Source organism: Excalfactoria chinensis, chromosome 16 (assembly GCF_039878825.1).
Source record: "Excalfactoria chinensis isolate bCotChi1 chromosome 16, bCotChi1.hap2, whole genome shotgun sequence".
Classification (NCBI taxonomy): Eukaryota; Metazoa; Chordata; class Aves; order Galliformes; family Phasianidae; genus Excalfactoria; species Excalfactoria chinensis.
The window spans coordinates 10,794,084-10,809,074 of NC_092840.1; the positions used below are offsets into that span (position 1 = coordinate 10,794,084).

A 14,991-nucleotide genomic window follows, 5' to 3' on the forward strand; every position below is an offset into this window, starting at 1 on the left:
TCTCTTTCTCAGAAGCAGTGGGGAAACCTGGGGAGCTGCACTGGATTTCAGTGCCAGGAAAAAAATGGTTTTTCCACAAAAAATGGGTCTGGGACTGAAACTGCTTGGCTGCCTTATCGGTGTAGGGCTGTCCAAGCAGAGCCTATTGCAAACGTGGATTGAGCCATTTGAAGTAAGCATCGTAATTCTATAATCGCCTCAGAAATATGGCAGCTGTCCGGGTTGGACTGGTAATGGTCATTCTCTGAGAGGAGCCGTGGCTTTGGGCTTTGGGCGTTCCAACTGCTCTTCCCCCACCATTCAGAACACATTTAGAAAACTCGCCTTAAATACAATGTAGGGTTGTTTTCCCATTCCTTTTCCACACAGCTGGTAGAGGAGGGCTCGCAGTAGCACACGTTGCTGTGGTTGCTCTGTGCCCTGTCTCTTACCAGGGAAGCTCTGTAGGTAGTGCTTATGTTCCATTTGTTGCACTCATGTCGTGTGATGACTTTATTATTTTTTTATCTGCGGTTGTGGATTACTGAAAACTCATTTCTGGGGAGCTGGGAGGGAATACGGGCAGTTCTTTAGGTTCGAGGAAGGAGACACCGGTCTGTAATTTACTCTGAAGGAACATGGTTATAATGCTGGGCGGTAATCAGTCACTTCTGGGATGGCAGAAACAAACTGGTTGTTTTCCCTTTTTATTCTAAATGGTGATTGCCTCCATTTCCACTTTATTCATTAGATTTGCAATTCAGATTTTATTTGATAGCACCTCCTGCTAATTAAATATAGTATTTTCGTTCCACTCCTTTTTTGCTATTTAAAGCTCTTTATTTCCCTTTCCTGAGGAGCTCCGGGAATATTGGGGGCCTTAACCTAAACAGATGTCCAGCAACAGATGAGATGCATTTAATCTCTTCCTAACCAGGAATGGCCTCAGTCCGCTTCTAAAGTGACATCACCAGATCCGGTGTGAGACATTCAAGCATCCACATAGAAGAGAAGGGTATTCCAGCAATGCTTCTGTAACTGATGCTGGAGTGCTTTGCAGCCAGCGTTTGAACCCCAGCTGATGGTGTGGAACCATCCGCTCAGGAATCAGCTCCAAAGGCGCTTGGCACGGATGTGCTGACTTCCCTGCATTTTACTGTTTCTTTAACCCAGTGCTGGCTGCCTTCTGAAGGCTGAATTGTCAGCAGCAGCAGGTTATCCCGGATGTGGATGACTGGTAAAATGATCCTGCTTTCCAAAGAGATTTCAATATTTTGAAGATTGAAGTAATTCGGATGCCTGAATGAAGGGCACTTCCACGCAGTGCTGATGTTTTGGCTGTCCAGCTGCAGGGCACTGCCTGCCCACAGGGCCAGAGGCGCTTGGCAGGTTATCACGGGGCTCGTCCTCCACATTGAGGAGGATGATTTCTGGCTGTGGTCTGTGTCGCTCTGATTTGCGAGTCCCTGGCTTTTCTGCAGCTCCAGGGCCTCTCTTTGTTGTGGTGATCTGATGCATTGGATGCCAATGGGCTGAGCCTGAGCATGAGGGTGGGGGCGACCGGTGTGAGGGTGGGGGAGGTAGAGGCAGTTGCAGGGCAGAGCCAGGAGGGAACTGGGTGGGCGCTCCTCTGCAGAGCATGTGAGACTTGGTGTGTCAGAAGTGTGTTTGCTTGAATGTTGCCTAGAGTGTACGTTTTGGAGAACATAAGGTAAATGGATGTGGGAGCAGGCTGAGTGTACTGATACGGCACTGCTGTCAGATCAAGCAAGTTTGTAGCATTTTTCTCTTTCAGATAACACACTTTTTAGTGCAGTTGAAACATCCAGGTTAACATCACAGCTACTTTACCAACTGTTCCTGATACATCTGCAAATGGCACTGAAGCATCATGTCTGTGGTAAATGGGATGGAGGGTGCTGCTGTCCTCACAAATGATAAATGATTCGGAATAGACCACAGGAAGGTGTTTTAACTCTTCATTTGAGCTAATTTCATGGTGACAGTGGATTTCTGCAAGTAAGGAAGCACAGTGTAAGCTTTGCCTCGGATTTTGGAAGGTAATAGCATCGTTGGTGCTCTGGCACAATGCCCTCAGAAATCTTCTTTGCGCAGTTAGCTCCAAGGAGGCAGAGATTTAGGAAATTGCCTATGGCCCTAATCGCTTGTAATATGACATGCAGTGTGTGTTTGTAGCTTAAATACTTCTGAGATATCTTTGACTATCGGTATGTTTGAGATTCAGACGTGTCGCTGTTGTCCTGCTTAACGTGCTGAGAAAGTGGAGGTGCCAGCAACGTCGGTGGGATTCGCCTGTGTTGGTTGTAGGTTGGCACGGCTGCGATGCGTCAGTTCTGCAGTGCAGTGAGAGCTCTGCTGGAACCCAGCTGGGATCAGTCTCTTGGAATAACTACTGCAGAATGAGAATGTAGAAGTGAGGGAAAGTGGAGGCGACAACTTTATTGTACAGATCTGGGTTGGAGGTACCAAAATTTAGACACAAATCTCTAAGTGTGAAAATGGTCCAAAGGTTTTTTGAGCACCGAGAAACTTCTGCAGAGTCTCTGTAACAAGAGCTTGTGGAAGTTTGGTGGGTATTTTTGTCCTTTTAGGTATTTGTCTGCCTTGGTTGTTCTTAAGCACTGAAATCTGCCTTTGTGCTCTTGTGATACAGACAACAAATTCTGTCCCTTCTTCAGGAAAGAGGGAAGGGCAGAATCTTGTTTCAGATGCGAGAGAAGTTTGTGTTTGCTTCCAGTCAAAATACCTTCTGTTTCAGAAGAAAAGAAGCATCGTGTCCTTGGGAGCACTGTGCTGGCTCCTCGGTTAATGCTTCTTCTTTTGTTGCAAATACCAAATGCTTCACATACAACCCAGCGGAGCAGCCCTGGTTTATCCTGTAGAGCTTTCTGGGACGTATCCATGGCATTCAGTGCTGGACGTTCTCATTCTGTGTTTGACTATCAGAAGTTCTGAGGCAGCAATGCATTCAGGGACCTATTGGTGTATGTGTGAATAGTGAGGTAAAAAGGAAGTCGTTTTACAAAGCAGTATTTTATATCGTCTCCTAAAAAGATGCAGAGCAAAGGCATGTTGTGTTCATCCTGTTCTCTCATCTCGTCGGTCTGAGTGGATGCCTGGATTTTGTACAGAGCACTTTGAAATGGAGACAGCACAGTGTGAGACTTCAGAGGCTCTGCTAATCGCCGCCCCCCGTGCTTATCATAGAAGTGCCACCCGCTACTCGGATGGAGATAAAATTCCTTTTCTCACGTGGTGCTTGTTGTGACCCTGTACGGATAATGCTCTGATACGAGAGAAGGACGTTTGGTGTTGGACGCATCTTGCCCGTAGCTGTGAAGAAGGGCTTCCATGGGCGGCAGCTCCTCCTGGCTGTGCTGGCTGTGCACGTTGCTGGGCTGCGTTCCCACAACCCGCTGTGCGCTCACAGGGGGCTCTGGTGAGGCCGTGGATTTCTTAACATGGTTGACAAGTAATGGATCCAAAATCTTTTCCCCATTCGGTTTAAAAACCTGATTGAAATGAGGGGAGCAGCAGGTTGTACCTTTGTTTTTCTTTGGTGTTTTGTTTTAGGTAAACACTCAGAGGCAAATATCAACAGCTCATGCTGCAAGGTGCACAGATTCACTTAGCAAAGGCATCCCGTCAGCCCTGCGGAATGCTTTTCCAATCAGTTGATTTGAATTTCTGCTGATCTTGGCAGTTCAGCTCGGAGGCCAGCAGTTGTGCCTGGCTCCCTCCAGGTGTCATTACTGCTTGTTCGGTGCCGCCAGGCTGCGCTGTGCCGGAGCTGTCTGAAGCAAATCTCTCCCAGTCCTTCACAAGCCCGAACTGTCTGTGCAGCAACACAGGTCTGCAGGAAATTTGCATCCCGTATCTAAAATGGGATGTTTTTACAGTTGTAAGGCTGCTGTGTCATTTTCCTGCTTGACATCTGTCAACTTGAGCTCCTAAGTGAGGTAAGGATGGGAAGGCAGCAGAGCGGTTCTGATTAGCAGCTTCTTCAGGGAATTGTGTGCCGGTGGCACGTGGTGATTGGAGCGCAGATATTGCCTCTGACAGCAAGATGTGAAGGTAAATAATAGAGAGGAGTCGTGAGTGAAACGCTGCCTTGTGCGGAGAATAAGTGTAAGATCAACGACCTTCCATAAATTCAGCCATGTTTTTAAGACTTGCTTTTAAGACCTGTCTGCTTCGCTGGATCAGTTTTTGCTTTTTGAGGTACAGCCAGGCTTAACAATAGCAAAATTTGCATCTATCAGGAGTGCCCCATTAATCTCCAGTAGCACACTGTGTTTATGTGCTCTGTGAGATTGAATCCACTGAACAGTGTCTGTCTCTTGGTAAGTGCTTCCACATCTGTGGACATTCTTCCATTGCGGCAGCTGTGGGATGTTCACTGAGCTGTGTGCTTCATCTGGCCTCCCATCAAGTGCTTTTACTAAACATCTTATTAGTTTTATCATATTGCTTTCTGGTGACTCTCTGTAAACTTAGCGGTTCTATCTAATCTAGAAATTAAAAGTCATTATTATTGCCTTCTTATTTGTTTAATAATCGCTTTTCTCCTGAAGGCACTCTATGGAATTTGTCTTCCTATGAGCCCCTGAAGATGGTCATCATCAACCACGGCCTGCAGACACTCACCAACGAGGTGATCATACCCCATTCTGGCTGGGAGAGTGAGCCCAACGAGGACTCGAAGCCTCGCGATGCGGAGTGGACAACTGTCTTCAAGAACACTTCTGGCTGCTTACGGTAAGGTCGAGCTGTGGACTATTTGTTGTTCACCGTATCCTGCATGTAGGATTTTCTTTATATTAGTTTTATTTGGAATGAAGTGCTGTATATATTCAGTTTTTGGATAGAAATCCCCTTTTTATGGCCACAATAACAGTGCTGCAGGGCGGCTGTGCTGCTCCCTGGGCCGGGAGCTCTGCTGCAGTCATGTAACCCGTTCTGCTTTCTGTGTCGGTGTCCACCGCGATTCTTAGTTTTCTGGAAGCGATGAAGATTTTAGTGGTTGAAAAGTTAAATTCATTTTGGGCTTAATTGCGTCTTCTGCCTAATTAATTAATTTGAATTCGATTTTTTTTCAGTTTTAAGAGGATGGAGTAGAACTTAGTTCCTAATTTACCTGCTTTCTAGCCTGATTCCTGCTCCAAACTGACCTGCTGTCAACAAATGTTAAATGTATTAATTTGCATAGTAAACAGATGCAGAGTATTCCTTTTTTCCAGGGTACCATCTGTGGTTGCAGCATTTCTTGTCAGTTCTCCAAGTATGCAGAAATTCACATTCATAAGTAGCCTCGAGGCTCCGAGACCTGGCTGTGTGTGTGCAAACACAGACTGCACCCACCTGACAGCAACTCAAACACGCATTCCTCAGGTTGAAGCTGCACACAGCAGCTTGTTCAGCACCAGCTGCTGGGAGGAGATGGTGGCCTGCTGGTTAGGGGAGTAACGGGGACTCGAGGAACGTGGAGTTAATTGCTGTTCTGACAACTTCAGCGAGGTTAACTGTGGTTTGATTCTTGGCGTCATTGCTTCTTTCTGGTTTGGGTGAAATTCAAACTCCAAAGCACCTGAGTGGGTCGGTCATCTTCACTTTCCCTCCCTTCATTTGAGCTCTGCACCTTCAGCCTTAGTTTCCCACGAGGTTGGTAAATAGCGGTAGTTATTCATTCAGGGGGTCCTGGAGATTGTAATGGGGGGAATGAAAGCCGGCAGTAGGCATAAATGAAACTGCTGTTCTGTGAAAACAAAAGCTTGGAGTTGTGGCAAGTGTGAAACAGTGTTTGCTGACATGAGGGAAGGAATCAGTAGATGGGGAGCCAAAAATAAAAGTCATGTCTCCAACGTGGGAAATGATGTGTGAGTGTGTGCAGGTTCTGGTGACATTAATTTTACTGCAGGGGAAATAGGGTGCTTGATGGTGAATCATTAAGGTATTGAATGTAGTGTTTTTTATGAGGATGCTTTGAGGCTTTTCTGAAGAGGACAGAATGTTTAATGTACGTGCATGTACCTCTTGTACATCCTTTTTAGTATTCTCAGGAACTGTGAACAGAAATTGGGTTTGGATTTCTGTGCCTCCATGTTGTGTGATGTTTACAGAGATGAAGGATGCATTCAGTGCAAGCTGCTTTGGAACCGTGACCCGTTTAATTGTTTATTTCAACTTGTCTTTGTTGGGTGGGGAATAAGAGTTCCCCCAGTGCTGCCTTCTGCTCTCAGCCCAAAGCACAGCCTGGTTCTGAGCAGGGGTGAGCTGGGGGATGCCTCGTGCCAGGCCGCCCTTGCTTGGTACCTGGAAGCCTTCTCAAGACCTGGCACAGCCTCCCACCAGAGGGATGGGGCAGATGCTGCCATGTCTCTGCCTCCTGTACCTGCTGTGCTGGTGCCACGTGTGGGTGCAGCCTCTGGGTGCCCACTGGAGCTCACGGGGCTGTTAGTGTTCTGTGGGGTAGGTACTTTAGAACTGGGATTTCAGCAAAATAACAGTTATCAAAGAGATTAAAAAGAAGGAGAGAAAAAGGAACAAAAATTTGCCTGTGAATCTTCGTTTTTCAGTACAGGAGAAGCTTATCTGCCCAACCCAGACTGGAAAAAAACCAGCTCGAATTCAAAACCCACACCTCTCAGTACAGAGGAGCAAGCGAAGGCGGTTTCTTAATTAGCTTACTGATACTGTGCAGGATCACAGCATATGGCTGTCCTGGGGCTTAGATGCTGAGCAGAGCGTTTAATTCGTGCTCGTAAGGAGCTGTTCGGGTTCCTCCTGACAGTTCCTGATGTTTAGCTTGTAATATAAATAAATTATGCATAGATTTTAGCAGCAGAGACATAACCTACTTATGTGCAACCTTAATGCTTTACAATAAAATCTGAAGTATAAATTCCAAGTTGTGCACTTGCTTATTGCCTGCTGTCAGTCCTTAGGAATGAATGTAGGTCCCTTCCCCCTGCACTCCAGTGGAGGGAACCTACAGAAACATCTGTTGCTGTGGTGGGATGAAGAGATGGGAGCAGCTCGCTGCAGTCAGTGCAGAGGCCATAGTTTGCTTTGGAAGGCATGCGAGCTGTGATCCTCCATTAGGTACATACTACCTCTGTGTTTTTGGGATTCTTTTCACATTGCAGCAAGCATATAAGATAAAGCAGGCGGGACCTCTTAGCCTTTCTTCCAAGCAGAGTCTGGAATAATGTGAAAGCTAAGCAGCTGCTGGGTATTGTGGAGTTCTCCTGCAGTGCATTTCTGTGTGGTTTTGCATTACAGGAGTACGAGCCAAGGCTCTCCAAGTAGGTCATGCTGGAGGTAAGCAGTCAGCAGCATGTAACTAGAATGCCATTACGTGGTATCTTGGATGTAGAAAGCCACAAATAACAGAAAATAGGCTACGCATCTGTATCTTGTTCAGCTGTGTCAGTGGTGTCTGAGCCCTCGCTTATTGCGGGGGGATCTTAGAAACAACTCTGGTGTGATTCTGGGTCATGGCAGCGTGCCTTAGGCCTGTTGCTCCATGCAGATGTTTTCTTGGACAACGGCTTCTGCTTGTGAAGTCAGTTTTCAAGGCTGCCTTTTGTTATGTCCTTTATAGACATGTGGGCAGTTGAACAAAGCTGGTCTCTCTATTCAAGTAGTGGGAAGGCAGCAAGAGCTGCTGCACTTCTTACTTGGGTCTGGCTGTAGATATTTAAATAGAGCATAAATGTCCAGTGAGATCACCTGCCCAGATCTGAGGCACAGCTGCTCCTCCCAGCATCACCATCGGCACCCCCCATGTTTTCTTCTCATTTTGTTTGGACTTTGTCCTCCTCGTTCTTCACTTTGCTTGCTGTCTGGTTCAGCTGTCTGCTGCCTAGCTCCATTGTGCTCTATAGGTGTCTGTCAGCAGAGAGGCCTGGATTAGGCTATCTTCATGTCACAGGCAGCTTCTTGCTTTCTGTCCCTTATTTTCAGAACAATGAACTTAATGCCAATTAAAGTTCTTGGTATTTCATGTGAACTGAAGTATGGGATTCATTGTATTTCTGCATGAAATGATGGAATGATTTTAAAGGGCTCCGTGTGCCCCTTTGGGACATTCAGTAACTCGAAATGCACTCGGATGCAGTGTGCGTTTGTGGCTGTTACTTATCGATCTCCTTTGGCTGACATCCAAATGAACCATCCTTCTTAGTGGAGCAGAGTGTGATGTGGAAGGGGTGGGTGCTTGTGAAGCACGGCTTTGGGCTGCCCGGTAGGTGGGCACGGCGAGTGACATGTTTAAACGAGACTTGTGAAAGCCTTCTGTTCTTCTACCCGCTGAAGCAGAGATGTCAGTGCCAGGCAGGCAGGTGAGGTCAGCACTGGGGGTGCTGTAGCCAGGTGTGTGTGCTGTGCCAGCTCAGCCCTGGCAGAGCACTGCTCTGTAACCCGATGGGGAACGCCGCTGGTTTGCAGCCCGGGGCAGTGATTGTGGATGTCCTCAGCTCCCACAGCAGTGCTGTGATGGAGAGTGGAGCCTGCGTTACTTCTTGGCTTAGCAGTGGAAAAATCACTACTAGAAGATGGCAGAAAGATGAATTTGGGCTGAGGCCCTGCAGTGTGCACAAGAGGCTGCTGAGAAGTGCTTATCGCCGACCCAGCTGCAGCTTGTCTGCGTCTCTGTGCTTCTTCCAGGGAAAGCTGGCAATCCTACGAGAAAGATATCTACAAAATTCCATTTGAGCTTTCCATGTATGTAAGAAGCAAAGTCCCCGCAGTCCTCACCCTGTTGTCCTGGTCCCCAGCTGGGTTTCTGAACGAAGTGCTTTTTTCTCCCGCTGATAAGTGCGATGGGAAGCGTTAGTAATGCTGCAACCTTTGGCTTTCAGCTCCGTCTGCAGCGCGGTGGGGCAGCCCTTCCAGCCCGGCATCTCACAGCACAGTGGTTTGGAGTCCGGCCTTAAGTGTGCAGAGAAGAAAACGCCTCTCCTGTGTTTGGCTTTTGAAGTTTCTCGTTGTAGGTTTGCTTGTTTGTTTGTTCTAAGAGGAAAAGCGAAGCTCAGTGCCAGCTTTTGGGGTTTTAGAGAGAGCGCAGTGCTGCCCTTCACACTGGAATCCTGCAAAGGAAGCTCCTTGCATTTGATTACCATTAAATCTTTTCTCTTGAGGGTAATTCTGGTGCGTGGCGCTGATAGTAGCAGTGGTTCACCTGTCCTTTAGCTCTGTTCTGCACATCTAACTGCTGCATTCAAACTTGTGTATCTTTAAAGAGACTATTTGGTGTTAGTGGTAAACTTAGCTGAAGTATGAAGGGATTTCTCACACATTTCCCACCATTCTCAATGGTCTTTAATACCGACTCGTTTCCTAGTCTGATGTGTTTCTCTGCTGGAAGGTATTTGCTTTCATTTAACATTTACTTAGGAGTCCTCTGTTTTGTTTTCCCAGGGAAAGCATATATTTAATCATCCTTGCACATCCTCTCCCTGGTCCTGCCTACAGGCTGGGCTGCGTAAATTTGAGGAGGGATCATGGTGTAAAGGTTTTCAGATCTCTGGCAGAGGCGTGTTCTGCACTGCAGTTCCTTTCCATCCTTTGCCATGGTAGAAACGCAGGCAGTAACTTCATGTCATGTCCCTAGAACAGCAGAACAGAGGAGCCATGCAGTCTATATGCTGGCGGTCTGGGGCCCTTCCTGCTCAGCTCCTGCTCAGCCCAGCACCGCTGGCTTTTGGATGTTGTTCCACATTGTGCATCCAACACAGCAGCTCTTCTCCAGGGACTGCCAGGTGGCAGCTTATCAGAGCCCACCTTTCCCTGGCACTTAAGGACATACTTGTGTGTGTCTGAAGTGCAGCTGTTCCCCTGGGAGCTCTTGCTGTGTGCACTCAGAGCAGCAGCAGTGTGTGCTGTGGAGACAGGAGCTGTTCTCTGCGGGCTCAGCCTCCCTGGGGCCCCTGTTGCCCCGACTGCAGTGGAGGTGAAGGGTGTGAGCTGAGCTCTCCAGTGTCTGGGTTACAGTGACAGACAGGGAAAGGGATTCCTGTCGTTGGGTAAATCCCAGGGAGGTCTAGCAAAGAGAGCGTCAGGCATTTGCAGAGCAGATGGTTCTGCGTGAGCTACTCACGGGGACGTGTTTTCTGGTGTGAGTTATGACATGACTGCTGTAAAGTTTGATGCCTGTGCGACTTGTACAGAGCATTAACGAGCTATTGATTTGACCCTGCGGAAATCAGCTTATTTATGTTTGATACAGGCAGGACGGGTTTTTTGAGGCATTAATTTTCAGTAAGTTTTTCTATAGGTGAAGATAGAGCAAGAGAGACAGACACGCTGCTCTTACCTGTGCCCTTCCAGCCATCTTTCTCTGTTACAATCTTATCGATATCCACCTTAATGTTACTCCTATAACTGATAAAGGAGTAATTCGAGCAGTGTACAAAATCCCGTAATGCTGTTGATAACCAAAGCTGTAAAGCAAACATTATTGAAGCCTTGGCTGGAGGTGAGTCCATGTGGTGGGTGCTGAGGAAAGGACTCGTTTCTCTGTAGTTTCATATGTGTCTTTAATTATAAGCACATGTCCTGTAGCAGCAGCTGGCTCACAGGTGAGTGACTTCAGGCTCTGAGAGGTCTGAGAAAATGTTTTCTCTGCAGTCATGCAATTAATATGGCAGCCTGTCTGGGTGCTGAGGGTACAGACTATGACTGAGTTGTTAATTACTTTGAGATTGGCAGTCCCTGCAGTCAGTGAGAAGGGAAGAATTGGCTGTGCTGTCCTGGTAGCAGAAGTTAATGGTGGTATCCTGAGCTTTGCAAGGTGACCTCGTGTGGGTTTGTGGAATTCACAGCCCCCGACAGCTGAAGTGTCAACTGTGCTGCTGAAATCTGCGTGTTTCAGGTGGGAGAGAACTTAATGCAGGCTGGCTGACGAACGCGCTTGAGAATTGCATTGTTACTTACAAATTGGGTCATGGTGGGTTGATCATACAAGGACTGCTCCAAAAGTAATGCCTCCTACTTCATTATGCTGGTCCACGACATTGGAGCCGGCTGTTGGTGGTACAGCAGCAGGGGTTGAATCTTCCCACCAATATCCCGTTATGTTTTGTTGCTGTGTGACAGATGGCAGCAGAGGGGCACTGACAGAATGGTGTCTGACGTGGGAGTGTGGATGGAGTCCCTGAGCTCCTCCATGCAGAAAAAATGGCACCCACTGACATTCATCAGTGCTTGCTGAACGGTGATGGAGACCCAGCAGTGTCTGTGAGCTCAGTGAGGGTGGTGACAGCAATGTGCAAGGCAAGCCGTGCTCCACATGGCCACACAGGTTGTTACGAGCACATAAAGAAGTATTCAGTTCGGTTTTCATCAAGTTAGCAAGGAGTCTTGCCTCCAGATTTTTGATCCGAGGCAATGAGTTCTTAAGGACTGCATTGTAAATCAACGCACCTTCAGCCCTGTGCTTGGAGGTCAGAGGGTAATGTTTCTTTTAAATCTCTTTTGTTAGGAATGTAAGTTCAGATGGAGCAGAAGCACGCAGACGGCTAAGAGAGTGTGATGGCTTGGTGGATGCCCTCCTTCATGCCCTACAGTCTGCAGTTGGCAAGAAAGATACAGACAATAAGGTGAGATTGAACATTAAAACGTGAATGGTCTTTCTATTACTTTAGTCTGAAGTGTTACGCTTGGTCTGACTTCTATTTTGCTAGTTTTAGAATGGGATTGTGCTTGCTTCTTAAAACACAGTAAGTGCCTTCCTCTCATCTCTGTCACGATACCTGTGATAGTACTGACAGAGGATCAGCATGCTGCTGTGTTACCTTGCATGGCTGTTGAGATGAGCAAAGGCAAGTGGCTGTGATGGGTGAGGAGAGCAGTCCTTTCTTATCCGGATGGTGTTATTGCTGTTGTTATGCATTAATCAGCTTCCCTCAGTGCAGTCTCCAGAACTGAGTCCTGTGCTATTGCCACAACAACAGCAAAGGGATTAGTTCTCATTTTAAAGAGTTTTTTCAGTGCCATCTTAAAATGCTGTATCGCCAAGATGTTAAGATACGCCTTTAGACCTGCAGTGCTTCTTATGGCTTTCTTTTCTTTTGTAGGTTGGTTCATCTGCTTTTATCATCGCTTCATCCTGTAGTGTCTAAAAGGATGTTGAAAAGCATTAGGAATATCATAAGTTCAGCCCATTAGGAAGGGAAGGAGCGTTCTGTCGCTTTTTAACACCAATAACTTCATTCTTTATTTTATCATGTCTTTTTTTGTCCCATCATGTGACAGAGTGTGCGAGGGAATTCTAAGGCCCTGTCACTTAATCAGCTATTTTGGAAGTGGATTTTGTAACCACCTGGTGGCTGCCATTGCAACCTACAGTGCATTGCTCATGTCAAAGCCTGATGTGTTATAAGTTATGAATCAGCTATTACTACAGAGCAGTGTGTGTTCTCATTGAACTCCTCACACTGCCTTCATTTTGACTCAGAGGAAATGTAATAAATAGAGTCTCTTGGGGATTGTGGAGGTTGGAAGAGTGTGAGAGGCCCTGTATTAAACTAAGAACCTTAAATGATGGCTTTCTGCTGTATGTTTGATCTTCTGGTGCATTTGTATTCTTCATGCATGATCAGATGGCATTCATGATTAGAGAATTCTTGTGTTGAATGGGTATTTATGAAGCGCTTCACTTTTGAAGAAAAAAGTAGTTTAAAGCAGATAAGAACCTGAAATCAGTTTATTTTTTTTACTAAATTTGCTTTGTGTGCCATTCGTTTCCTGGGGTGGGTGGCCTTTTTTCTTTCTTTCCTTTTATAATCTCTCCAGACGTTCCGCTGTGTGATATAACAGTTTGCAGGTAGAAGGATACAATGCTTATTGTTAATGTAATTTTTTTGTTACAGTCTGTGGAGAATTGTGTGTGCATCATGCGGAACCTTTCCTATCATGTCCACAAAGAGGTCCCTGGAGCTGATAAGTATCAAGAACTTGATGCTGGTCAGACTGCGGGCACGGGAGGCTCTCAGAAGAAGAAGAAAGATGATGCTGGTTGTTTTGGTGGCAAGAAAGCCAAAGGTATGCCTCACAGAGAACTGGAGCGGTACTGGGGGTAAACTGTGCTGTTTAGTTCTGCTCTTGCAAGCCGTTTCGTCATGCTAGAGTGATGCAGGTTGCAGAGGTACGTGTCTGTAGTGCTGTGGCACGAGGTCATCTCCCTTGCTGTGTTACTGCTTGGTACTTGGGAGCTTTATCTGCAATTGCTATGTTCTGCTTGGCTTTAAATAGAAGTGATGCATGCTGTTGTAAGGTGCTGCTGCTGGATAATGGTGGATGTGCTCTCCCTGTCCTTTTCTTGGCTGTGTTCTCACATCTGTCAGATCTACACTTAGTCTGCTTGCTCAGCTGCAGAGCATGTGCTGCTGTCTCTGAAAGCCAGGCCAGCACACATCCACCTCCATGCATGGGAGTCCTGTCTGTGTCCCATGCCTTCAGTCTCCCACATGTGAAAACAAACTGACAGGCCGTCCTCTCACGTGTAGCCAAGAGACAGAACCTCCCAATTCTGTCACTCGGTAATTTAAATTGCAAACACGATTTTGTAGCTTTTAATTGTCAGTCACTTTCAGACCTGTTCTTTCCTCTGGGGCACGAATACTGCAAATGATTTTCATTTCAAGTGAAGATTATGTGTAGTCTTGGTAACCCTGCTTCCATCTTCTTCTTATAAAGAGACAGTGAAATGCATTTGGGTGTAAAGGAAACCTGTGTTTTCTTTGGTGTTTTTGAGAAATGGCTCTTGTAGGCTGAATTCAGGGGTAATGAAGTCGGGTTCCTGTCTGAGCTCTGTTCTCCACATTTGTGCCTGCTCACGTCCTGGCTTTTACTGTTCATGGCCAGGATCTAAGGGGAAGGTTTTGGTGCTGAAGGGAATATGTGGAATTGTTTGAACTTGAGAGACTGTTCTGTACAGGGGCTTCCTTTGTGTGACCTGTATGTGTACATTTTTGTGTTCCATTTGAGTTAATAACGTCAGCACAGAGTGAAGGCACGCTGCTGGAGTGGTCTGTCACCAGAGCTTGAGGCTGCGCTCAAAGAAACAAAAACAAAACAGAAAGTTAATTGCTGGGAACCTTCTAACAGCTGAGGGGAAACTGGAAAGGCAGTGTAACCTGTCACCTGTGTTGTTTGGCCTGAGAGCAGCAGGCAGTGGAAACATGTCTGTGTGTCACACTGTGCGTTGTGGAGCAGGGCAGCGTGGTGAGGAGCCGTGCTGGTCCTGGTGAGGAGCTGTGCTGGTCCTGTGATGGCTGTGAAGGCGGAGCGCTCAGCCGGCTGTCCTTGGCCTCGTGTCCTGCTGCCTGCGCGGCTGACCGCGATTCTGCACTGATACACCCAGACAGCTCCGTCTGTCAGCCTCAAAACCAGCCGTGTCCTTTGGGGTTAACTGCTCTCACAGCCGTGCGGCACAAGGATGGGCCCACAGAGTGCAGCAGGCGGTGCTGGTGCTCAGGGACGGCTTGGGCTTGGTGTGTCAGTGCCTTTAAAGTCGGAAATAGAAAATTCCTTTTCCCCCAGTTAAATTCATGTGAATACCGAGGCTGAAACTCTCTTAATTGTGTCGGCCGAGGGCTGAAAAATAGGTCACTTCCATTCCCTCCCTCTTTTGCTCACCCAGTCTTGTAGTGTTTCCACATTTATTTCACTTCAGCCCGTGGTCACTGATCAGAGCATTTCAAACCCATCTGCGGGGGGCTGGGCAGCCTCCCGTCCCCACGGAGCATTGAGCCCTTCCCATGGAACCAGGAGCGGCGGGGAAGAATGGCAGCAGGGAAGGATTTTCTCAGCAGGAACAAAAGAGGGTGGAATATCCCGTTTCTTTTGGTTTGCTTTGGTTCGGTGGGTTTCTTTTTGGTTTGTTTGTAATCAATGAAAGTTCGTGGTTTTCTTGTCTGAGGTTTTAACCTATTCTGTAAAATTCTGCCTCTTTGTGACTGTTCCTTTGTATTTTCTTCCTTCCTGTAA

The 14,991-nt window shown here is 47.0% G+C and overlaps 1 protein-coding gene across 19 annotated transcripts in view; it reads left to right on the forward strand.

Annotated features, from left to right (window-relative positions):
• The window catches only part of ARVCF (ARVCF delta catenin family member), a 158,024-nt gene that overhangs the window by 110,233 nt on the left and 32,800 nt on the right, over positions 1 to 14,991 (forward strand). For all 19 annotated transcript variants that reach the window (XR_011905430.1, XM_072351282.1, XM_072351284.1 and 16 more), the window contains 3 exons: positions 4,575 to 4,758; positions 11,483 to 11,600; positions 12,873 to 13,044. Coding sequence is in view for 18 of the 19 variants with exons in the window: in XM_072351282.1 (XP_072207383.1) it covers positions 4,575 to 4,758; positions 11,483 to 11,600; positions 12,873 to 13,044 (474 nt within the window). In the remaining variant the exon portion in view is untranslated. The remainder of the gene's footprint in view (positions 1 to 4,574; positions 4,759 to 11,482; positions 11,601 to 12,872; positions 13,045 to 14,991) is intronic.